Source organism: Lampetra planeri, chromosome 3, assembly GCF_965212315.1.
Source record: "Lampetra planeri chromosome 3, kcLamPlan1.2.h2, whole genome shotgun sequence".
Classification (NCBI taxonomy): domain Eukaryota; kingdom Metazoa; phylum Chordata; class Hyperoartia; order Petromyzontiformes; family Petromyzontidae; genus Lampetra; species Lampetra planeri.
The window spans coordinates 16770266-16795343 of NC_136109.1; the positions used below are offsets into that span (position 1 = coordinate 16770266).

Here is a 25078-nt window from a genome sequence, read left to right on the forward strand (position 1 = left end):
AGCACGCTCACAATCGTCAAAGTCAAAAAAAGAAAAGCGGAGGGAGGTGGGGGGTGCATTCAAGGAGGGTAGTTTTATGACACGCATATAAAACCTTCCAGCTCGAGACCCGCTTCCCACACTTACGTGGCCTAACAAGCATTAACCGGCTCTTTCCTGCCGCCCGCCTTCTATGCTCCCTTTTAATAATCGGGCCCGCTAATCTGAGCGGGGAGGAAATGAGAGCGCTGCGCGCGGGGCTGGAGTGTTTAGGAACACCCCCAGTGTGCAAATGTCGCCCCGCTTAGCGTGCACCCCTTATCCCGTCGCATCCACTCATCCACCAGCAGAGCGGGCGGGCAGCTATTGGCAACGTGAAAAGGGAGAGGTCACGGCAGGGCACGGGGTGGACGCCGTCAGAGGAGATCTTACGTGTCCAGCCGGCTAAATATACATTTACTTAACACGGACACGGGACCATGTATCAACAAGAGATGCCCTCCAGGATAGGTGATTATAAATGGTGCCACAGTTGGCGTGATCATTCGGCAAAAAAAAATCACTCCCTTAGGGTGGTCATGGTCATGTCTTCGTGGTGTCACAGGAGAATCCCTGAGGGCTGAAGGCAAGAACGGTGCTCGAGGGGCCGAGGAAAAAACGGGATGATGGGTCCTGTGGGGATGGGTTTTAAAGCAGACTATGCTTGTTGAAAAATGTACCCCGAATGTAAAAGCCCCAAATTATGACAAGACGGTGGGGACGCGATTAGCACACATTCGCGGCCTCGGGCAACCGAAATGCTGCCGCGTGCCGGAGATTATTTGGAGCAACAACTGTACAGACCTACGGAGAGAAAGTCAAACATTTTGCAAAGGTGACACTGGACCATAAGCTTTTATGCATAAACATTTTAGCATTATTCAGTCTGTGTGCGATTCCATACACCATTCTAAAAATGTTTAACCATCCCTCATATATGCATTTTTAAAATACCATTATCTAAATGAACTGCAGATATAACTTACTGTACACGTGCAGTGTCTTGGAAACTAAGAAGTGTGGAAGTTACCCTGAAATCCTTTTTATTGCACTTGGCACAGGTCGGGATACATTACAGAATCAATGGCGATGATATAATATCTACATTGATATTTGATTGGCTATTTAGAGAAGCTCAGGGGGAGCTGCTGTGGCGTGATGGGTAGCACACTGGACTTGCAATTCAGAGGTCACTGGTTGGATTTACTCTCTGGGCACGGCAGTTAAAACGAGCAAGTTATATTTGTGTTATTGTATTTCAATAGGAGCCCGGTACGGAACACAAGCCATTCCACGAGGTGGAGGTACAGAAAATCTGCGAACGCCAGTCCCGAAAAGTACGCATCTGGGTTTAAAGCAGGGGGAAAGTGGGCTTGCTGCCCCACTAAGTGGGGACCATGAGCGGGGTGTATGTACATGAGCAAATATACACTCAGCAGAGTATACATGGGTAAAACAACAGCTAGTTGCGTGGTGCGGTTAAGTGGTGGTATGCCCACCTCTACCATGATGTCAAGCCAGAACGGAATCAGAGGGCAGCACATTCTCCCTCTTGTACCTTAAAGTAGCTCACGTTTGAGCCGTTGAGCATCTCACGGGATTGGTCACCACATTACCATCACAGATGTCTTGCAGCTCGTAGTCTGTAACTATGATCCTGCTGCTGTCATGTCTCTAATGAATTACAAGGCTGATTTGAGTCCCACAGTATTGTCATGGATAACAGACAGTGCAGCCCTAACTTGGTGCGACGACATCAAGAGTGGGAACTGCCACTAGGCAGGTGATGGAAGTGCAGAGAGCTACTGTTCGAAAGGAACGTCAATACATTTCCAGAATTATTATTTTAAAACTATTTACTATGTTTATGTTACCAGGTAAGTCCCACTGAGCTATAAAGCCCTTTCTTTGAGAAGCGCCCTGGCCACAAATTATATCTCAACGAAGTGGCTTCTCTCGCGCGGAAATCTCTAGCAGCAAAATACTTGAAACGCATGTTTCTAAATGTGGAGCGAGGACCCGCAGAAAAATCCACGCGACCACGGGCATAACATGCAAACTCCGAATATACAAGCGTCATGGTTGAGATCGAACCCACGACCTCCTGTATACCAGGTGAGGTCGTTAACATCTCACCACCATGGCGCTATTGTACCATGTGATCGCTGGAAAGCAGGCAGCGAGACGACTTCTGTTACAATGCCAGGTTTTTGAGAGCATGTCACATTTTCCAGTCCTCATGCCAATGCGTAATGACACTGTGCAAAGGCTACGAAAGATTCATTATGCTGTAGATATTAAATAGATTATATGTGACAAGAGATTAGCGGCAAATATTTCAAAAAATTATTTATATAAAGCATGTCAAGGCGGTGCTGTGGTTAGAGTATGATTTAGGATCGGAAGTTTTCTCGTTCATATCCTGATCAGGTGTAAATTCATCAAATCATCCCTCTTCGTTCCCCATTGCACTCATCGCTGAGGACCACGTCACATTGAATGCACCCAATGTCATTGCATCTCGGAAGCTCAGTGGCGTTGAGCCTGGTGAGCATGTGGATGTTTGAACACCAGTGCATACGAGGTGTCCTAGGCGTGAGAGGATGTAAGGTTGTCCAGGGGGTGGCATTACGGCAACAGGTTAGATCCATAGATCACTTGATGGGTTATATCTACCTGTGGATTGAATCTGTGCGGAGCTTTAGCTGTTATCTCTTCGTACGCATGGTACTCCGGTTTCCTATCACAGGATATCTGATGCAGGAACCTTCCAGAAAATGTTATGAGACTCGGTGTAGTTTTTCTGGGTAATTAAATGGTATTATTCATCATTATTATTGTGAAAGTCAATAGTGGTCAGCCTACGGAGAAAGTGGCTCTCACCAATGGAATGCGCAATGTACACCATTGGTTTCTGGGTCTGCCAATGAAAAGAACACACTGCGCCCCATTTGCTCTTTTGAACAGGCAGATACTTTGACTCTTAACTTTTCAAGGAGACGATGAGTGTGCATATTCATAACAACTGTATTATATAGCCACTGCTGTGTTTTTTTCAACACACTTGAGCCACTGTTATTCCACTGTTACGTTTGGGGAAAAAAAACACGACCAACCGTCCCCAAAGCGGCAAAATAAGGTGCTCGACTGCCAGGCAACACAGCAACTGGCACACAATTGCCAATGATGCCCACAGGGCTGGCAGCTCGGCTGTAGTGGCTCAAAATGAAATGCCAAATCTTATGTGGAGTTAAATTCCATTTTGAGAACAAGATGTCATTGTTATGTTTAAGGAAACATTCGTATAAAGTTGAATGAAGTGTTTGCTACCAACTAGTGGCACTCTTCCACCTACCCATACAGTACACCCAACCTATCTCCCATTCTAACCCAATTTCTAATACGTGCATTGCATATTGAGATTAATAACATCAAATCGCACGCTTCATAGTTTAATTCAAGCTGGGGTTACACGGGGCAAGCGGGAAGGTGCACTGAATGCAAGCAACACCCACCGGTAGATTGCATAAACTAAAAACAAATCACCAGAATTGTGCCTCGTATCAGATGCATGCTAAGCAAGCCGAGGCCTGGCTAGGATTTAGATGGGCGACCGACGAGAGCTTGCCAGGTGTTGATGTGAGGTGGCCAGCAGAGGGCAGTGCTGAGTGTCACCCCACCCCCCCCTTTCGCATGTGTGGCAGCTTTTCATGAGGTTTCCGTTTCCCTCCCACATGCCAACGCTCATTAATACAATTTGACAAACATCTGAGTGTAGGACTCTCCTTAAAACGAGTCCTTAGGCTCGGCGATGTTTTCCTGGGTAAATAATTGCCGTTGAATCTACCTACACTTCATTCCTGCATGAGTACCATAACTGTGCTCGCAATAAATTGAAACAACTGCCGAGAAACACGTGCAAGCAGCCTTGATGATGACAGACTTGCACGGTGAAGACATCCAATTCCCATCCCTGCACAGCGGTATTTTCAGGCCCGTTGGTAAATGGGCATATACAATTCAAATGGGGAGGAAAATGCAAACACTGCAGGAATTACTATTTTCCATACATCTTCTTTATAGTGGAGTATCCCCATGTTTAAATATACATAGACCTGTCCGCGTACACTCATGTAATGTTTTCTAACAGGGTTAAACACGTGGATACTTTTTTTTACAATTACTGGCCTAAAAATTAGTGTTCCAAAATGGTGTAGTTTCCTCGCAGCTCTTGAACAAACGTTTTCTTCAAGGTTTTTTCTTTTGGGGGGGTTTTGCAAAAAAAAAATCTGTCCAGCTTTTAACTGGCGCTGGTAATTAGCGTGTGGCTAGAGGGGCAGAAGTGATTTATGACATGTGAAGACCTCTTCCCAGCGTGCTGCCTTCTCTGTTTAGCCAGGCCCCTTCTAGAAGGGGTTCATCGTCTCCCATCATAAATCTCAAACACTCTTTCAAGCGGCACCTTTGTCCGCCAAGGCCATTAAAATTGCGTGGCTCTAAGGCGTTTTGACATTTGCATGCAGACAATTGTACAAAATAGTTTTAAACAAAACCAAAAACTCTACGAGCAGCCCGAGTGAAACTACGATTCCTTTTGGTGACAGTACAAAAAAATTATCACATTATATTCACACAACGTATTTGTTTTTATTCTTACATTGTACGTGTATGGTTTATAATACTCCATCGATGTGTCTACTACTAATCACCGAAATGCTACTTAACATGAACATTTGCTTAGCTGTGATACCTTTCCTTCTGTGCAAAATACTTAATCACTTCAAACAGCGAGTAGTAGGGTTGGCTGGTCATTAACAAGATGACACTACTATATGAACTTCACAGAAATAACACTTAGCATTCAAAGTACCGTATGTTACGACTTAAAAAACAGATCATGTATGTATGGTGAACTTATTTTGCACAATACGTAACCAACTGTGCTAATTAGAGGTGCTTTCAAAATATGACTTCAAAAACCTAACAGCACTAACAACTTTCTGAGGAAGTAATAAAAAAAACATCTGAAATAGCATGAAGCAAAAAAAAGCACATTTGTTATGGATTTATTGGTCTAATCTTTACACTATGAAGGTTACCAAATGAAATAAAAGGTTCAGGATCAACTTATCCCATCATCCCTCCATGGTTGATAAAGCGAGCACTGCTTTGCGGAAAGTCAACACTGGTCATCCTTTTGGAGGGATTGGTTACATCATGGGAATGTGGAATTTTCACCACTGACTCAGGGCCCCCATCAGACATAAGTGCTGTCCCATTGCTCTATTTAGCCGAGACACTGACTGACTTGCAATTACGAACATTGTTTTGGTGTATGCAGATTAAAAAAAAAACTCGCATCACGAAACTTTGTCTAGCATTCGCTGAACAAAGCATGCATGCATTCCTTTGTTGCCATCTGTTAAATACTATCTGCCACCTCTTTGCGGAGGATCAACTCTTGACAGCTGTACAAGATGCCGCAGGGGAAAGTAGACAAGGGTTGAGGGTAGATACACACAGGGAGGAGGGTGAATGCAGTTGGGGAGAACGTGTTGTTTTCGAGACAATGTGGAATACATCCACCATTCCTCAAGGTTAAGAAGCCCAGAGCGCTAGGTATGAGCACTTCAGGGGGGTTCTTTAAAACTGCCTAATGGCCCTCATTTATGCAAAACCTGTAAACCCACCGGCTCCCCGCTGTGAGGAAGACATGTAATGTCTGGGTGCCACAGAAAGACATCTGGAGAGGGCGAAATAACGGGGCTGATGGCACGATTGTGCAGATTCAGGATCGAATCCATGATCCTTAAAACGGTGAACACGCCAAGCTGACACGTTCCAACAGCTTGCTTATGGATTTGTTTATTAGTTTGTGTCTTAAGAGACTACCTTAGTGTTCAGGTCACCTTAACACCACACAGGAATGCACCAGGTGCTGCTACATACCTGAGCTCCTATGGAGTACCAAGACAAGAAAATCAGAGATGAAAGATGTAAAGAGTTTCGATTTAAAGCTTTCGTGACTGCAGGGATTCATCTTCTTGGTTCTTTCGGTAAAGTCACGTGACTTTACCGAAAGAACCAAGAAGATGTAAAGAGTGTTCAGAAGAAATGAGAATCAAGGACTGAAACCTTGATCTATTAGGATAAATCATCATTTACAGCCCATTATCCACTGCTGAATGAAGACTTCCATGCTATGCCAGCCACAGGGGTTTTTAATCATTCATCAACACGCCGGTCAATGCGGATTAGATATCTCTCGGCACTGATTTTATCCATAGCCAGGAATCGAACTCGGTAAGCGAGGATAAAATGTGAAACATATGTTTATAACTAGCTACACCAAAAAAAATCTCACAACAGCAGAGCATTCTAAAAAAAGTACTGTTCATGCACGGAAAATATATAAATAGGTCTATAAAAGTTATTACCGTAAACGTTTCCTTTAAGCGTTTACCTTTTAAATGAAAAAAATATGAAACTGTGGTGATGTCAAGAGCCATAAATCTGAATCTAGAGTTTTTAATAATCAATTAATTACATGTTTATTCATAAATACCGCATATGTAGTGGTGCACATTACAATTAAGCTGATTAATTATGGCTTTGAGGTTAACCCAGCAGAAAAAAACGCAAGGATGGCCAAGTCCATAACATAGAAATGTGGAAATAATAATAATAAAAATAAAATAATAAATCACGACGTTTCGGAGGCAACACAAGTCTCTGTCATCAGGTGGGACCGTCACAGCTGAATTTACTGTATTAAGTGATACAGTAAATTCGGAAACGTCGGGACTTATTATTTTATTTCTATTATGATTTCTATTATTTATTATTATTTTTATTTATTCCCTACGTGACTTTACCGAAAAAACCTAAGAGTATGAATCCTTGCAGTCACGAAAGCTTCAAATCTAGAATAGAAATGTGGACTTTCTACCATTGGCTGAGCCACCAACAGAGATAACCACCACCCAAGAACTGTTTGATCACTGAGCCACTATGAACTGACTTAAACACAAGAACTTAGGTTATTGCTATCATCCGCTATTAAACATCCGAAATGAAGTAGATATTATTTTAAAAAAATTAAGGAATTACCATTACACAGACTTCAATCCACCATCATTAAGGACTAAAGAGATATGTAATTGTTTTTATTCTTCCCTGAATTGGGCACCATGCGTTACACGCGCCATGCAGTCAACCAACCACGTGGGACGTTGGATGTGGAACCCAGGAGGGAGGGAAGACAGCGACTTATGCGCATTAAACATCCCCCAACAATCCACTTGCAAAACAATACTCTGCATTGACCATATTAAGAAACACATCACAATCTACTTCTTATAAAGTAATCGTTTTAGATAATGAAAAAAAATCCATTCCTGATTAATATTAGAAATGCATTTATTATGCAAACACGTACGTGCTATTTGTTCGTGCACAACTACACGCACCAAAAACAAGTGAAGCACAGTTTTACGCAGTAAAAGCATATAGCCTGCTAAACACAAAGGCTTCCTTGCAAACACGAATACAATGGTGCCCCTTGTTAGACTAGTTAGGACAATGTGGCGAGTACTATTGGCAAGTGTCAATTGTGGCAGTACCACCACCACCCACCCACCGGTGGTCTCCCATCGCAACAGGTATTCAGTTTAGGCTGAGTCAACCTAGGGGAAGGCTGCGCCAGACAAACCGCGACATATGCACAGAGCATTAAGACGAGCCCACAGAGCAGTGCGCCAGCCAAAGCAACAGCACACTCCACCACACATTCTAATTTACCAGACAATGGTTTCAACTCCTCTGAAGAGACACTGCCAAAACCACAGGTCTGTAAAAAGTAAAGGCAACCGTCTGCCCAGTGGCTTTGATGTGATTCACTGAACACTGTTTGTTCCCCAACACCATTAGCAGAGTGATAAGGTCCATGGGTGGCCACATAAATCAATGTTGCCATCTGGTATGTGGCTGTCTCTTCAGTTAAGCTGCCCCTTCCACATGGTGCAAAAAGGGTAAAATGATTAAAAAAAACATATATATACATACACATACAAAGGAGGAGGGTGGGTGACTTGGGGTACTGGGCCAATAGCACTATGGCATAGAATCTTGGATGACCACACGAGGTTAAACCAATCTTGCAAGTGTATAAACTGTGATACTTTCACCATGGCCATCAATTACCATACAAAAAGCCATCAAAGAAAATGTTTGGTGTTGCACTTGAATTGGCTTCCTCTTGCTCCGTGGTTTTTTTTTATAATTGGCAGAGACACAGAGTAAACAGCTGGCAGAACGAGGTTACTTCCTGGTCGTCACCTTTTACAAGAATAAAAGACGTGGGAAAAAATAAGTTGTTACTTTAAACCCTTGGAACACCATCGTGGAGGCAAACAGCACAGTTGAGGTTTTAGGTCAACCATAACATGGATAAAAGGCATGAATCTTCTTAATGTTTCATTCGTGAGACAAATTAAGTCATGTTAACATTACAACCTTTACAAAACACAGGTGTCAAAACATATTAAGCAAGAGACCAAGCCATGCTCCTTTTATGAGAGGTTCACTAAAAGCCACGATGCTACCACCAACAGGCTTCACCCCATGACCCCGCCAACAGCCAGATAACCCCGAGGCTCGCAACTCACTCAAATATACATCCATGCACTCGGATGGGTCTGAGTGTCTCCCTGCTCAAAAGAGCATTGCTTGTGTGTTGAACTTCTTTCGCACCGTGCATAGCTAATCATGGCTAATCAGAGGTGCAGGTAAGGATGTATGTATGTATGCTGAACTTCTTTTGCACCATACGTAACCAACCGTGCTAATCGGAGGACAAAAAAAGCATTGGGCAGCCTTGGTGGAAATGCCATATTCCTAAGACAGGGGCAAGTTTGTCCTAAGCGCAACTCCTGTTGACTTATACCCTTTGGTTCTTTCGGTAAAGTCACGTAGGTATAAAATAAAATAAATCACGACGTTTCGGGCGCAACACAAGCGTCCGTCATCAGGTGGGAAAACATGCAAACTCCAAACATACAAGCGACGAGGTGGGGCTGGAACCCACGACCTCATACCTCCTGTATACCAGGTGAGGTATTAATAGTCTGCCAGCGTGGCCAGTGGTCAGGAAGCCATTTATGCACTGCCATCTTCTAGCCACATCACAGCCTAGTAGTAGACTTGGAGTTTCCCAGCACACGTGAAAAGTGTTTTTTTTTATCCACAAACCTTGCTTCCACAGTGCTGGCTTACGGGAGCACGCCACGAATAATACAATCTTATTCTAATAATTCCACTGACGTCCAGCATGCACATTTCACGATGCGTTTAGTTTAGTCGTGCAATCCGTATGGTACACACACACACACAAAGGTGCATGCTTGCGTATGTGCTTGCAGCAACATAGCATTGCCGGACTAATTGGTCTTCCGCAGGCAGTCATGCGTTGGAAATATTTTAATTCTCTGCATCTGTGTCGTGGAACTCTTGCGTCAATCAAGCCACATGTGCTAAATTGGACAAGCAATACACAGGAACACAAACTGCCTTCCCTTGGGACCAGACTTTGCATTACAGTGGGATGAAGGATACATCAGTCACTAAATTAGCACCCTTTACTTAAAGGTTCACGATCTCTTTTGCACGGGTGGCCCAAGTAAACTCCGGTTTACTGGTAGCAATCAAGTCCCAGGTAAATGCATATGGTGCAATATTGACTGACACCAAGAAACAATAGCATGCCTGCTCTCTATAATTATATTTACAGTGGATGGCAGGCATTGTTCTTTTTTTAGTTTTGCAAAAATTACTGAATGATAGGAAATACATCATAAGAACTTACAAGCTGTTGAGTTCCCTGCTTTTTAAAGACTAGCACATTTATTATTTTCTTTTGTATGGTAAGGAGACATTTGCAACATTATATGTGTATATCGGGGTTATAAAGCCATTAACAGCCTCCGTGAAGACAGCATAAATGACTGAAGCAATAGAAACATGAAGTGTGTTGAAGTTAAACAACTTTAGCTTAAGGAGGGCACTTTTCAAGCCATGTTATGGCCACAACAGAGATGCATTTGGCATTATGAATATATAGAAGCCACTTTTTTAAATCTCTGCATCTCATTTAAAATTAAATGCAACATCAACTTCCAACATTCTACGGGACGATCCATTTTTACTCAATGGAAAAATAAAAAGTCACACTGCTCACATGCCAACTTGAGTTATTTCAGTGTTTTCTAAAAACCCGTTTGAAGCAGTAATGACCATATAGCATTTGCAGATGTCGTTATTTTATTATATTGCAACTGGATACCTGTGATTAAATCCAGAAACATCAAGAGCCAAGTCCCCCGTGACTTCAATAAATTAAAACGTTTTCCCGATCCAAAAAATAGCCGCAAAATGCTCTCCTCATCTCATCAAAGCCAATCCACTGATCTTAAAAACATGGCCTCTGTTCCCACAGCGAAATATATATGTTGGTGAGAGTTGGTATAATGATAATCTATAATAATTAGCTCCAGACTTTAAGATGTATCACGAACAAAGCCTGTATCTGTGGAGCCAACTAGCAATGTAAATTTAAGATGTGATGACATTTCATAAAGATTTTAACATGGTGTTATTAAAGTTTCAGTCCCATCGTATTATACTTGGGATGGTAACAAAAAGGCTCAGTCACCAAAGCATTGTTCTTCACAATGGCAGCACAGAAAAATGGGTTTTTGTCATGTAATGTCGTGTTTCACATATATAAATGAAAGCAAAGGAACACATATCTTTTTTAGTAAGCTTTTTATGATGAAAGTCTCCTTTTTGTTTTATTGATAAAAACAAAATTTAAATGGCATTACTTGAATCCCATGTTGAATCTTCATCATTTATTTCACTGCACTGACATCCGAAAGGTGATGCCTAGCCAGTGTGTATTTCATCTCGTGCGGATTACTTTACAATGCTGCACATGTAGAATTTAAATTTAGATTACAATTATTGTGTACATATACGCAGGCGTGAACACGCATGTACGTGCAGGAGACGGATGGTGGTTAATATCCTGCTTTCAATCTTCTGAACCCTGTCAAAAAAAGTACCATCTTTCAGACAGTTTACTCTTGAGCATTTTCTTTATAAAGTGACAGCATGCATCTTTCAACAACATCCAGGGATCTTTCCAGTGAGGGTCATGCAAGCCAGAAAATGACTTGCTTTCCTGTGTCAGGGTGGCGATGCATGCATGCTCTCCAACTCATCTGCATCCTGCCAACTGCAGTGTGGTTTGGAAGCGTTACGGTGTTTGTTTTGGCTTTTAAGTGGACCTTAATACGATCACTCCTGGAATATCGGGATGCATTTCTTAATAAAAAATCATTTGGCCAAAGTGCATTTTGGCATAAAATTAACCAACCGGCAACAAAGACGGGGAAGAAATATAATACCTCAATATGAAGGTGAAATCTAGCATTTTGAAAAAATGTGTGTAATTAAATGATACATTCATATTTTCTATGAGGAAAACACCAAATATTGCAATTTTCTTTAAAAAAAACTAAATTTTTCACTTAACCTGAGCATGGTCCCCAAAGCACTAATTTGAACCAATATCCTCAGACTAATCATGGTACATGTGTACATACTGTATACTGTATATCTAACTTGTGCTCTGAAAATCCATGAAACTATTTCAATTACAGAAAAGTAGCTGGTACTTTCATTTCAGGTGAATATTATTAGGCTTCACCACAGCTCAAATTAATTTCGTGTCATGTGCAACTGCAGAGAAAAATGCGCATCTTACTCCCACAGTTGGGACAGTGGGAAAAGAGATGTCTCAAACTCCCACTTCGTGTGTTCTACAATCACTCGAGTCTCTTCACATGGCACACAACCAAATACGCGGGATCAATTTCCATCTCACGGCGTCTCGTGATTGGATCAAAAACAGCATGCCAGATTAAAAGTGCATTCTTTAGTTCCGTTATAAAATATTCCTTTTTGGCACTACCCTCGTGCAAAATACTGGCATACGACTGACTAGCTTTACTACCCGGCTTCGCCCGAGACTTGGATTCTTGTCTTAGATTAATACACGGCCTACGCGGAGGGTTGGGAGAGGTGACGTCAGCAGGCACACTGCGTGACACTGCCGCATGCGGGTGACATCACAGATGTGACGTCACCGCTCACTTGCCGTGCAAAATATACCCATTATTGCGCCCCCCCCCAAAATACAAAAGTCTATTTTTATACGTTTTGCATGGTCTCCAGTCTGAAAGCTACCCACATGCAAAATTTAAAGTTTGTTGCATGTCTGGAAGTATGCTAAACATTTCGAACAGACACACATTAACCAATTTTCATTTTATATATATATAGATTACCAAAACATTCTAGATTTGAAGCTTTCGTGACTGCAAGGATTCATATTCTTAGGTTTTTTCGGTAAAGTCACGTAGGTAAAACATCAAAATTAATAAAAATAAAATAAAATAAAGATCACGACGTTTCGGAGGCAACACAAGTCTCCGTCATCAGGTGGGACCGTCACAGCCAGATTAGCTGCATCAAGTGAGGCAATGATTCAAGATGTAATCCCTTAAAAGCAAGTTGAGGGGGGAGGAGAGGGGGGGGGGAGCTCATCAGAATGTGGTAGCCAATGAATGGAACGTATCGGGAGGGAGGGGGGCGGGGCTCAAAGACGGCACGGAGTGCCACGGACAACGCATCGGGAGGGGGAGGGGGGCGGGGCCAAAACAATGGACGACGGCTTGGACGCGGTTGCTGCTGCACACGCCAACACATTGGACAGAGAGGGGGGAGGGGAGGCCTGATACACATGATAGAAAAGAACGAAAATGCCCATGTTTATACCAATGCTGGCTGAACAATGAAGAGAGTACTGTTAAACACTGGGGATGTTAACACTCGGTAAAGAAAAGTAAAATAGTGCCTGTCAGATAAGATGGTCCAAAAAAGTGTAATTAAGTCTTTTTTGCGTGGTTGATAACATCTTTCCAATGATTACTAAGTTTGTACCCATCATCACGGTTGAAATTATGTCTGTGTTTGTATATTTGTATGGCTTCGTGTACAAACCTTTGATGGTAGCCAGGAGGTTTGCAGAGAACCTTGGTCTCGGAAAAGACAATTTCATGAGAGCCCACCGAGTTGTAGCAATGATCGGCAACGGCCGAAGAATCAGTTCTGCCGTGTTTCAGATCTGACTTATGCTCGCGGACACGATCAGAAACATGACGTTTCGTTTCTCCAATGTAGCAATCACCACAAATGCAACTCAATTTGTAGACTCCAGGATACTGTAAGTCAGGAACGACATCCTTCACAGATGGAATCAGATCACGGATTTTATGCACTGTACTGAATCGGACTTGGATCTTATGTTTGTTTAGAATTTTGGAGATCTTTTTGGTCACGCCTGCTATGTATGGTAACGTGATAGTTTTGGTCGGAGTTTCATGTGGCTGTTTCTGTGTGGTGGGAGAGACAGCTTGGCGGATAGTACGGTCAGAGTATCCGTTCATCCTGAGGGCCCGATGTACATGTCTTAATTCACCGGTCAGGTGGTGTTGGTCAGAAATGCCATGGGCTCTGTGGTATAGCGTTTTGATGAGAGAATTCTTTTCGGAGTTGGACATTACTCCAACCCGCACTGATCAGCGTGAAGTATGGTCAACGAACCCTCACGACAGACACGGCCTAGCAGAACCTTCAACTGGCAGTGGAGTTACAAAGGGCTTTAAATTATTATCAATATTTATATGTATTCCAGTATCCATAGTCTCCAACTTATTTATTCAAGTCACTTCTAAAATCAGCAAACTTGTGCCAATACAGGAGATGATTACAACAGAAAAGTGAGACTTCAAAATGAGCCTGACATTGGGTGGATGTGTTTTTTGTGGTGCTCTATATAAACATGTTGACTTCTCTCACCTTCCACTTGGCTACACTCGACCTCGATAAACCACGGTCCTTTTGATTGTGCTTTGATTATGATATTGTTCTATCTTAACCATACAAATTAAACCGTGATGGGAAACTTTGCATTGCCTAGGTAATGGAATTGTAACCTTGTTTTTCAAAATACATGCTGTTGAAGCGGCTAACATTTTCAAGTCTTCCCCTAAAAAAAAAAGACCATCTGGCCAAAATTACAGACATTCTTATATTTTACAATGACATGGGTCATCTCTGCAAATTACCAAATCAGATTACACGACAATAATCAGAAGCTTCAAAGCAGGCAGTGGTGCAATCATAACAGTGCATTATCATAACTAATGTCTTAATTTGACCTTCATTTATATAAGTACGCTGCAAATGAAGTTTTCTGCCAGGAGCCTGGATTGTTTTTTTTTTAATCTTGGGATTGTATAAGACTGACTAAAGTCCAATACAGTAGGTTTTGTGGGGTATGTAGTGTGCCAGCCTGCTGCATCGTTACATCAATGTGTTTGGCAGGCCTCTGTGTATGTCCTGTGGAAAGGCACGTTGCCGGATTTATTTTTTGACCATTTGCATCCTGACTTCTGTGGCCTTGAGCCCACCTGGTAAAAAAAAGCTTCAATTGGCAAACTGAATTTGCTTTCAAAAAATGGAGCCTCTTGACAGCCGTGCAATAAGAAATGTCCCTGAAATGGCAAGTAAGAAAAACAGTGGTGGACAGCCGACCATGTCTGACTGTGGCAGCTGGCAGCTGCAACCAATTGTAATTAGAAACAGGCGTGCATCTGCCGATAATCCTAAAGCAGAATTGTGATCAAGGTGATCCACAACCCAACTCTACAAAGAATTGCTCTGTAAGCATTTCACGGCAGGGAAAAAAGCTTCCAAAAGTCACATTCAACAGACTATTTTTTATAGGGCTGTTTTGCCTGATTAAAAATGTAGCATTGCTACAAGTGTATATATTTAAATCAAGAGCAGCTTTACATCCTTACGAGAAATACATCCCAGGTTTTAACGCAAGTTATGATGTAAACCAAATGAATCCACATACGTTCTGTTACTCCACGCAATTCTGATTCTATTTCATGTTCGTTTATTGGCAAATATTTTTCCAAAACAAATGCTATAGATCGGTAGACTGATATAATAAAACGTCTTGTTACATGGAGATACAGAAGAGAAGTTCATTTGTTATTATTATTATATCGACTTTCACGTTAGCGAACAATGAGTTTTTAATGTGAAGTAAAACATGCAGTTGATGAAGAAGAAATGTCAATGAATCGATTAGATTACAGAAATGCAGCATTAGCAGGCACATGAGGCTTTGGGTACAATCTTCAAAGTCGGTTAACTCTGTGCAATCAACCCAGCCGTTGTCACTGTAATTCTCCGATTAGTTATTGTGGTTCCGATAAGGCCACGCTTATCAAAAGGCACTTCGTACAGCACTGTACAAGTTATAATGTTCAGCGATCTGGTACTTCAAATCATGCTGCTGACAATTCTTTATTTTGACAGGCGCAAAGCTATTGACTTAAACTGCAGGACTTTCATTCAAGGATAGCACTGAAGAGGGGGCTTGGTGGATCATGCAAACGTTGTAATTGTCACTCGCACGGTTACGAAGTGTCTCTTCGAAGGAATGCATCAAGTAGTCGATGGCTTATCTGTGCAGACTTGTGTCACCCCATTGTGTGCGTGCGCGTATTTTCCAGACACTGTGGTTTCCTCGTACTCGTAAAAAATGACAACAATCAGAAATGTGGTGCCACAAGATCCCAAGCAAGAGGACCCGTCTCCTTGCAAGCAGAAACTTGAAGTTCCCCCTCTCTAAAGCGCGTTCGTCATAATTGTCGGCGGAAACGATGGTAATTATTTCGTACATATAAACAGGTTAAAAATATATAACGTACACAAGAAACCCGCTACAACTTTCAAAGAGTTGTCAAACATATGTTGTCCCTTCCTTATCAAATGTTTTTTTTTAGTTCAATAAAGTGACTCAACTCGTAAACAACCGAGCGAATTGAACAACTTAATGCGTAACTTGCTATAGACTATGAGACCTCCTTTAGTGTAAATGCTTACCCCTAGCTCTATACTCTGACAGTGCGCTGTCTTTGAGTTGTACGCCTTTTGGCGTCATCTGGTCCAACACCAATGGAGACTAGTCTCTAAGAAAAGCTGTCTCGGGTGTGGACCAATCAACTTCAACGACAGTGCATATGATTATCATCATCAGAGTTGTTTATTTTTGTTTGCATTTTGACTGCTTGTGTTGAGGTTATTGCAAACATGATGCCTTGTATAAAGGTGTCAATTTTTGTACCAGTTGAAAGAGTAAAAACCTATTACTATAACTTGCTATAGAGTTCACTTGTGGGCGACACTGTACGGTCACCACTCTTGTTCCGAAGCGATCGTGAAAAGTGAGTCTGACGCGGAAGCGTGATTCACGCAACCAACTTTGACAGCCTCCTGGGGGGGGGTGTGGAGTGTGGGGGGGTCGCGAATTTATATGCGCCGGCAAGCAGTGAGTAAACACGGGCACAAGCGACTAATATATTCCCAACTTTTATGAGCTCCGCTGCTCCCCGTATCGCCGGCAATGAAGGCCCCCGTCACTCATCGCCCACCGTCATCAGTGCATGACACATGCCAAAGGGTGAATCAGTTTACGAGAATTTAGACCACGAATGCGTGCTCCAAACAAACGCCTTTTTGGGGTTTTAAATACACACCAAGTCTGGGTTACTTGATGATTAAGTAATATCAGAGTCGAAATATTTATTTATACTCGAGGAATCCGATAAGCCGTAAAGCTCTTTTTCACAGATGTCCAGTCGAGGCACGGGGTAAGAAAGTTACAACAACGAACAATATAAAAGCATCATAGTCGTGCAAAGTACAAGAAAGATAAACAAATCACCCAAACACATACAACGCTAAACCATCCCAACACTACCAGGCAAAGCCCATTGAGGTATTAACACGTATTTTTCAGAAGCCACCTGGCCACAAATGAAAGCTCAACAACAAAAGTGGCCCATCATTTGGACATTAACGGCACCAAAAAATGTATCAACATAATCCCAATGCACGTTTTTAAATGTGGAGGGGAAAAACCGGAGGACCCGGAGAGAAAATTGTTTCCATGGCCTTGCTCTGTTTACGGTGGGGTGGGAGACTGGGAAGAGTGATGTCAAAAAGGTTATTTAACTAAGGAAATAAAATTGCTCACTGACGGATACCACCGGGCTCGAGCTTGTCAACAAAATGCCCAGGAACACCTGGCACGAGGCGAGCGTGCTCTGAGAAAGCGTGGGGGGGCTCTTTTGCTCGCTTCCCGTGACTCATAAAAAAAACCTATACAGCCATGTCAGCATATTCACTTATATCAAACGTAATGCATGGAAATGTCGTCGGAATTGAAGAGAGTTCCGAGTACATTTAAAATGAGAAGCCGCTTACAGAAAATTGCTTTTTTGGGGGAAGGAAAATATGAAAGGTTAGTTTAAAAAAAACATCATGAAAAAGTTTGTTCTCCTCCAAGAACATTGCATTATGGAGATATGACCGCCTTTAGGAGCTGTCTGGCGTCTGCTGTATACGTTGTGTTCCCTGCAGTGACTGCCTCGAGCAGACGTCCAACAAAACGTAGTGGCCGAATGTTCAAAACCCATCAGCCAAGATGGGCCCAGACTTTGGAATTCGGGTTATGGATATGCTACGTATGACGTACGGGTGTGGATACGTACGGGTGTGGATACGTACAGACACGTTTCCATCTCGGATGTGACTTATTGCATTAAATAGTAAGACTTCTAACCATTTTTCACCCTCACCCTCCGAGCGATTCGATTAATGATTTCTGCTTTCTTGTATCACTTTTCACATTTTCATTTGTACAGTATTCTTACGTTTAAGTTTGTTCACGGGTTTGTTCACTCCTCTTAGCCCAAATGGCACATCCGGGTGCAATTTGCATGCAAGTTAAAGACATAGTAAAGCTATACTCACACAGACGATTTGACGCATGCATGGTGGATTTAAAAAATTTCTATTATTTGATAAATTGAGGCAAGATGGGCTATGCTACATCGCCAACAGAGTGGGTTAACAAAGATCAGTGTTCAGACGTTTTTAAAAAAATAAATGATAGGTGTATTACTTTAAATTTCGATTTAAAGCTTTCGTGACTGCAGGGATTCATCTTCTTGGTTCTTTCGGTAAAGTCACGTAGAAGGGAAGTAATAAAATAATAAAAACAAAACATAATAAAATAATTCTCACGACGTTTCGGCCACAACGCAAGCAACCGTCCTGAGGACGTGACTTTACCGAAAGAACCAAGAAGATGTATTACTTTATTCATAAAAAAAATCTAAAGCCGATTTAAATATGCCAACATTGCAGCGCACGTTTGAAACAAAAATTTAAACTGACGAAACAGTGAAATACGAAGAACCTAATCGTAATTATATTTTATGATCGTGTGTTTCATCCTTTTTTGTTTGTTCAGGTAGTTCGTTATAAACTTAATTAATTATAACATGTTTGGTGAAATTCTTGCAGTAAATGAACACCGTCACACACGTTTTCTTCGAAACGATTTTAATCAAGTCCTTGGATTGCTTTCAGTAATCGAGAAATAAACCACGCTATGTTCTAAATGTAATAACTCTGTGATCATTATGATTACTGTTAAGCATAACATATTTACCTTAGCAGACATTTCTCAAATGTATTAACTTTGAGGTATAAGTCAGCCCATCTCATAGCATTAACAAAATTGGATTAGAACTTGATAAATAAAAACCTCACCCTAGATGCAAGAATGAATTCAATATACATTGCCTAAAAATGTTCTCTCTGCAGAAAATCACGTGGATAAGTGGTGAAACCAAAATTATTAAATAATACTATCAATTGACCCTAATGTCAAGACTTTGAAAACTAATCAACCGCTCCAATATGAAATCGCCATGATAATCTCTTTAAAATCGCAAAAGTGTAAACACACCCACCCTGCCCTAGCCATATCCACTCATTGAACCGCCACAGTTATTATTATTATTCCCCTAATTGAATAAACCCCCCACCCAATCCCGCAACAGATCTCACTTGCAGAAACTGATATTTAAAAGCTCACTATAAATCTGATCCTTTTTAATATGCGCCAGCGGCTTCGCTCCGAGCGTGGGCACACTGCCGTGCCAGCACTTAACCGCACGCAGATGCCACGTGACCCCCCCTCGTTGTTGCTGTAGCCGTGGAGAGGGGGGGGGCAAGGCAGGCGGCGGCGTGTGCCGTCTGCCGCTATTGACTTTGGCGCGCCGAGAAAGGGCCGCTATTGTTCCAAGGCACGAACGCGAGCCCTCGCCGACCAGCGGTGTAACTTCACGGGACGGAAATTAAAATCGGCTACCAGGCCTAACCTGTTTTTGCCTCCAACGACGCCATGCCAATCCTAGCCACCAACCTCGCTCCTTCTTCCCCCCCCCCTCTACCCTGTCTCCACGCAATGCTCGCCACTCCCAATCCCCACCACGTTCTCTCTCGCTCACTCTCTCTCTCGCCTTTGCAATTCCACCGCATGCACTCCTACATTGCTGCTGCCCCTCTGACCCCAATGCGCGCACGCCAGCACACACTCCGAGCAATGCATACACCGCGGAGTGCGGAGACACGTAATGTGCATTAATACACAAGCACACCATACCTACACCTTTGAAAAAACAGACGCCGCACACGTCACAACATAATATACATGTGCGCCGTACATTGCCATGAACAAGCCACTGCGAGATGAATGCCTTCCCAATCCATCATCAACGCTCACAGTCCTGCAGTGTAATGATGCACCTATCGCCTGCACAACAGCTGATCTCATGCATTGCTCCACTGTTGTCATTCTCTCATCATCCCGTCTAGGGATGTGATCTTCCAGAGCCCACTTACTTTTATTAAAAGTCACCGTCTCTACCCTGTGTATGTTCTCGAATCCATGTGTTGTTCTTACAGTCTGTGTAATTCTAAGCTGACATCTCCCCGTAGTTGTCTGCATACTTTTCAGTTTTATTTGACAATGTCCACATCTCTGGTTCACATGCCATGGGAGGAAATAAACATTGATGAAAAATGTTCTACTTTAGCCACTTGCTTTTTAGTATTAAGTTCAGTTTTACAAAAGCACTCCAACCTACCCTCGTCCAGCTCTATATCATCGCGTTGACACGGAATGAAACACAAAAAATGCAAAGATCCCTGCTGCTTTATAGCCATATCGAGGGAGAGCATTGTTAGCGAGTACCCGCCAAGGCCAGAACAACACACGAGGGCATGGCCTTGCCATCCCCATGTTTGGCCGCCTGCCTCCCCAATGCAGACATTTACACACCGCACCAGATACTCAATTAAGCCCGCGGTCACCTTATAGTAGACAAGCGATACATTCTGATACCACTCGCTACTGATGTTATAGCTGCGGCTGGGAATCAAACCTAGATGGCTGAGTCTTTAGCAGTGCGCGCAACCTCCGTTCCCTATTAAACGACACGCGCAAAACCCCTTTCTGCTTCCCCCAGGTGTCCCTTCCTTTCACCTTCGCACATTCCCTCCCTCATCGTTATGGCTAACCATTTTGCTCTTTTTTTGACATGGCACTACCTAATTGGCATTGCGGCATTCAGGCTGAGGCCCGGAAATGGAAAATTAACAGAGACTCGTGTTTTCATTAGGGAAAGGTCTGCAGTTAGGCTCGTGTCATTAACACACAAGGAAAGCATTGCACTTTTTAAAGTTCTCCCTCCGGCTCTTTGAAAACAACAATTACTCCTCACGATAGGATGGTTAACCATGCACGTGCGATGAAAAATGACTGCTGTTTAATATAATGACGTCGCTTCAAAATTGCTTGGTTAGGAATACGTGAAAAATTGCACATTGTTCACTGCGTGCACACAGAAAGAATGAAATGTATTTGTTACCCCCTAATGCTAAGGCAAGTAAATATGCAACACAACATGTTTTGATAGTCACACACAATTCCTAAGTCCATTACGATGCTAAATTCTCAATTTCAGAATTTCACGCACATGTGTACAAGACGCATACAATTTCATACGACCATTACACGTGTACCATTCATCACGAGGGTAATGAATACAAACAACCATGATTTATTCATGGGCTTTGCCGATAAGCACAACTGACATGCAATGTCTCATTTACTGTGTAGTCCAGGTGATAAGAATAGGGGACATTACACGACTCTTTCAACATTGCAAGCAATCACAACAGTATTTGATACTCACCTCACTCGAGCATCTTTAATGAGTAAGACATTATATGGTAAATGTTAGTGAGAAATGTCAATATGTAACAAGGCAATGAGGTGATGCAAATTGTCAGTGTACTTCTTTCAATTCTGGAAATGAATAAAATGAAAACTCCTATATACCCATTGGAATAATATGAAGGAAAAACAACTCGTGTAATATTTAAGGTCAGTTCCCTGAAATACTGCAATTATGTTACCGTCTTGTCTAATATAAAAAACAACTATTACAGTAGAACTTCACATGTACGCAAGATTAAGAATACATTGCAGTATTAGAAAAGGTCAGATTTGTGAATGTCGATAGAATATTTCAGTTACACCATGCACAAATGCGGCACTGGGTATGGGCGGTTAATTGGTCAGGGTGGATATAGGTGCCGCTTTGTTCAGAGCGCTGTACTCACAAACGGAAGGTTGTGAGTCTGAATCGCGGTCAAAGGTTGACTCGCCACCCCCCCATTACCCTTCCAGGGTCGATGAAATGAATCTAACTCTGAGGAAAGTCCAAAGTGCCTGTCCTAAGGAGAGCCTTAGCTTTCTAAACAGGAATGTAGCTCAAGGCCATCAACAGAAATGATCGTCAACCTCACACACATTTCAGCAGGGAGACACCAACTTCAACTGATATTTTCAAATAATTGTAACAGTCTATCATGGGGGCATATGTAGACATACACACACACAACACATAACGATGCACACACATGCAGCTGTAAAAAAACGCGTTCAAACATGAACAAGACAAATATAACAACACTCGTAGAGAAATCGGCACAAGGGAGGAAAACAATAACCCAGATCAAACTTAAAATGTGACAAAGGAGTGTATGTTTGAAGGGGCTGTGTGACTTTCACCGCACAAAGCATGACACAAAACGCCTCACCTCTGACTTGGTCGACCTGTTGTCCTCCTCAAACTCCGAGTCGTTGGGGTCGTCAACGGTGGGTGGTGGTGGCGGCGGCGGCGGCGGTGGTGGTGGAGGCGCCGCCTTCTTCTTCTCGGGAGCGACGGCCTCCACGTCGCCTCCCTTCGTCCTGCCGGCCGGTTTCCCCGATGCCTTTGCCTGCCGCCTCTCCACGGCCGTGGGAGACGCAGCCGCCGTCTGGGTCTTGGCTGACAAATCCGAAGTGCTCTTCTTCCTCTTCTTGGCCACAAGCTCCTCTTGCTCCACCACGGTCGAGCGCTTGGCCAAGCCAGATCTCGACTCGGACTGGTAGCCACCACTGCCGCCAATGGCGACGCTTCCAGCAGAAGCCGAGGCAGTGCTGCTGCTGCCACTACCTGCGGTAGCACTGGACTTGTGTTCGCTGTGCAGAGGCTTGGGTTCCTTGAAGGCCATCGTCGGCGTGCCGCTGGCACCGGCGCCACCACGGGCGTCTTCCTTGGAGGGGCGTCCAACAACCTCTTTGGGCCTCTTGGGTGGCTCCTTGACAAATTTACCTGGATCCCAGTGAGGCTCTTTGACGGAGCCCTTGTGCTCTTTCGAGTCCTTGGTTGGTTTCTCTCTGTGGTCCTTGGAAGATTTGTGAGGCTTCTGCAAGCCAGTGCTGCTGCTGCAGCCACCCTTTGTAGGCTCCTGGAGATGGATGAATATTCACACAACTTTATACACTGCTAAAAAAATGCAATACAAAGTATGCGGTCACCCTATGTGCATAATTGCTACAGATTCCCAGCTCTATTGACAGTTTTGGGTCAATGTGAAAGCTTGAACGGAGTTCGTAGAAAATGTAAATTCAGTATCGATATTTGCTGTGTTTCATACAATCATGTGTCAACTGAGCTATTGGCATCCTTACAGGGAGCTTCACAGTTTTATATTCGGAACAAATTATAACATAAACACATGTCATTGTGGAACTAGTGGAAATTTTATCGTAAATCTTACCCCTATTGTATACAACTATGCACTGTTCAGTTATGCAGACAACTGGGTGGGGTAATTAAAAGCCAAATATTACCAACTTTGGCATGTGTATCTGAGTATCAGGCACTCGCACCACCAAGTGAATTCATCCCATCTCACTTTAAGGGATACTTAGTCAAAGGTTATGCATTTGAATGCCCCCTTGGATATATATTTGTTTTAAGGTCAGCAGAAAAAAACTACCTAACCCACCCCAACCCTCCCCTCTCCGTGAATGTGTGACCTGCACAAGGCACTGCCGGTCTGTGACAAGGAAGAGGAAACTGGGCGGATGAGCTCAATATAGTTTTCATAACCTTCCAGCCACCCGAACAGCCTCCCTTTTTTAAGGGAAGAGGTTAAGTATTTCCCAGCAGTTCATCATGCCTCTCTCTCTCTTTGACAGGGATTGCCCTGGCCATAATTACCCATGCCTGTTCGCCGACGCAATTTCCTGCATGTTATCCCCCCCCCCACACAATACAAATACATTGTTTGCGTGCATGAATATATGTACTTGTACACAGTATTTAAATTAGTTTTGTACAGTGCTTTACTTTAATAAGGTGAGAGCCCAGAGATTAATTATCTCTGGCAAGACAGACGGTGTAATTGTATTCCTGTAGAAAGAGGTTTTTTTTGCCTAATTTTATCTGCAAGGCAATATTCAAATGTGTAATTTAGATTTTGAAACACTGACTATATGTTTATCTATGTGATTCTTAAGTTGTAAGAAAAAAATACTCTTTTATTGTGTGCATTTGGCATTTCATCAGTGTGGTCTTCTTGAAGAATTATCTCGTCGAAGGTTAAGAGTTCAGGGGTCAACTGAGCCCATCATCCTCCAGTCAATGAAATGAGTATTGATTTGTGCAGGTTCGATTAAATGGGTATCACTTCATGAAAAGTCAACTGGTTGCCCTATGAAGAAACTATGCTGCTAAAAAATAGATATGCACTCCCATGAAGCGTGTACGATCGTGGAACAGAATCAACAGAATACATTTATGTAAGGAATTAATACGTATACTGTACAAATAAGAAACATTCATTTCTAGGAAAGCATCACTTAAAATGTGACAATTTTTTCAGGAGTGCCAAGTTTGGGATGTTAGGCCAATTCCATGTTCAGTATTTTTACTCGTAAGAGGAACCTAGATTTGCTGAAAAAAATCAAACGGGAAAAAAAACATAATTCCTCAATAAAGTATTCAGACATTGATTACAGGACAACATATTTCCGATACCTTTCATTTTCCAAAGGCTCAACTCTAAATCGAGTTTCCCGATTAAGCATAAAAATGCTTTCCAAAAGGTAGGCACACAAAAATGTGTTTGAGCAATTGCACAATCCAAGCATTGTGATGCATCATTTTAATTGATAGCTACAACCACAATTCATCTATTTGCAATAATCCTACCGCAACAGGAGCGAAATGAAGCAAGTTGTTCCTCCATCTGTCTGCTTGTGGCCACAATGACCTCTTAAACCATTTATCCAATCCCTGATGAAATTTTCTGGGATGGTCTGCGACCCCAATGTTTCATACAGAATTGATTTTTCAGTTTATAAGGTCAAAAAGTCAAAGTCGCAGCATTTAGAAGACCTGCCATTCTTGTACATCTGTCTATGCCCACAACAACACTGGAGTTATTTGACCAATTTCAATGACATTTTCAAGGATGGTCCACAATCACAGAACTTTGACTAGAATTGCTTTTCATGTTACCAAGAAGGTCAAAAGGTAAATGTCACAACACTGAAACCAACAACTGTCATGAATGGAAGAGTTTACCCATGGGAGTGTTATGT

At 42.6% G+C, this 25078-nt stretch overlaps 1 protein-coding gene across 2 annotated transcripts in view; it reads right to left on the bottom strand.

The window, feature by feature from the left end:
• Window positions 1–25078, bottom strand: part of LOC144739020 (protein AF-9-like) — an 86863-nt gene that overhangs the window by 13259 nt on the left and 48526 nt on the right. For both annotated transcript variants that reach the window (XM_078622031.1, XM_078622023.1), the window contains exon 6: window positions 22243–22935. In XM_078622031.1, the coding sequence (XP_078478157.1) occupies window positions 22243–22935 (693 nt within the window). The remainder of the gene's footprint in view (window positions 1–22242; window positions 22936–25078) is intronic.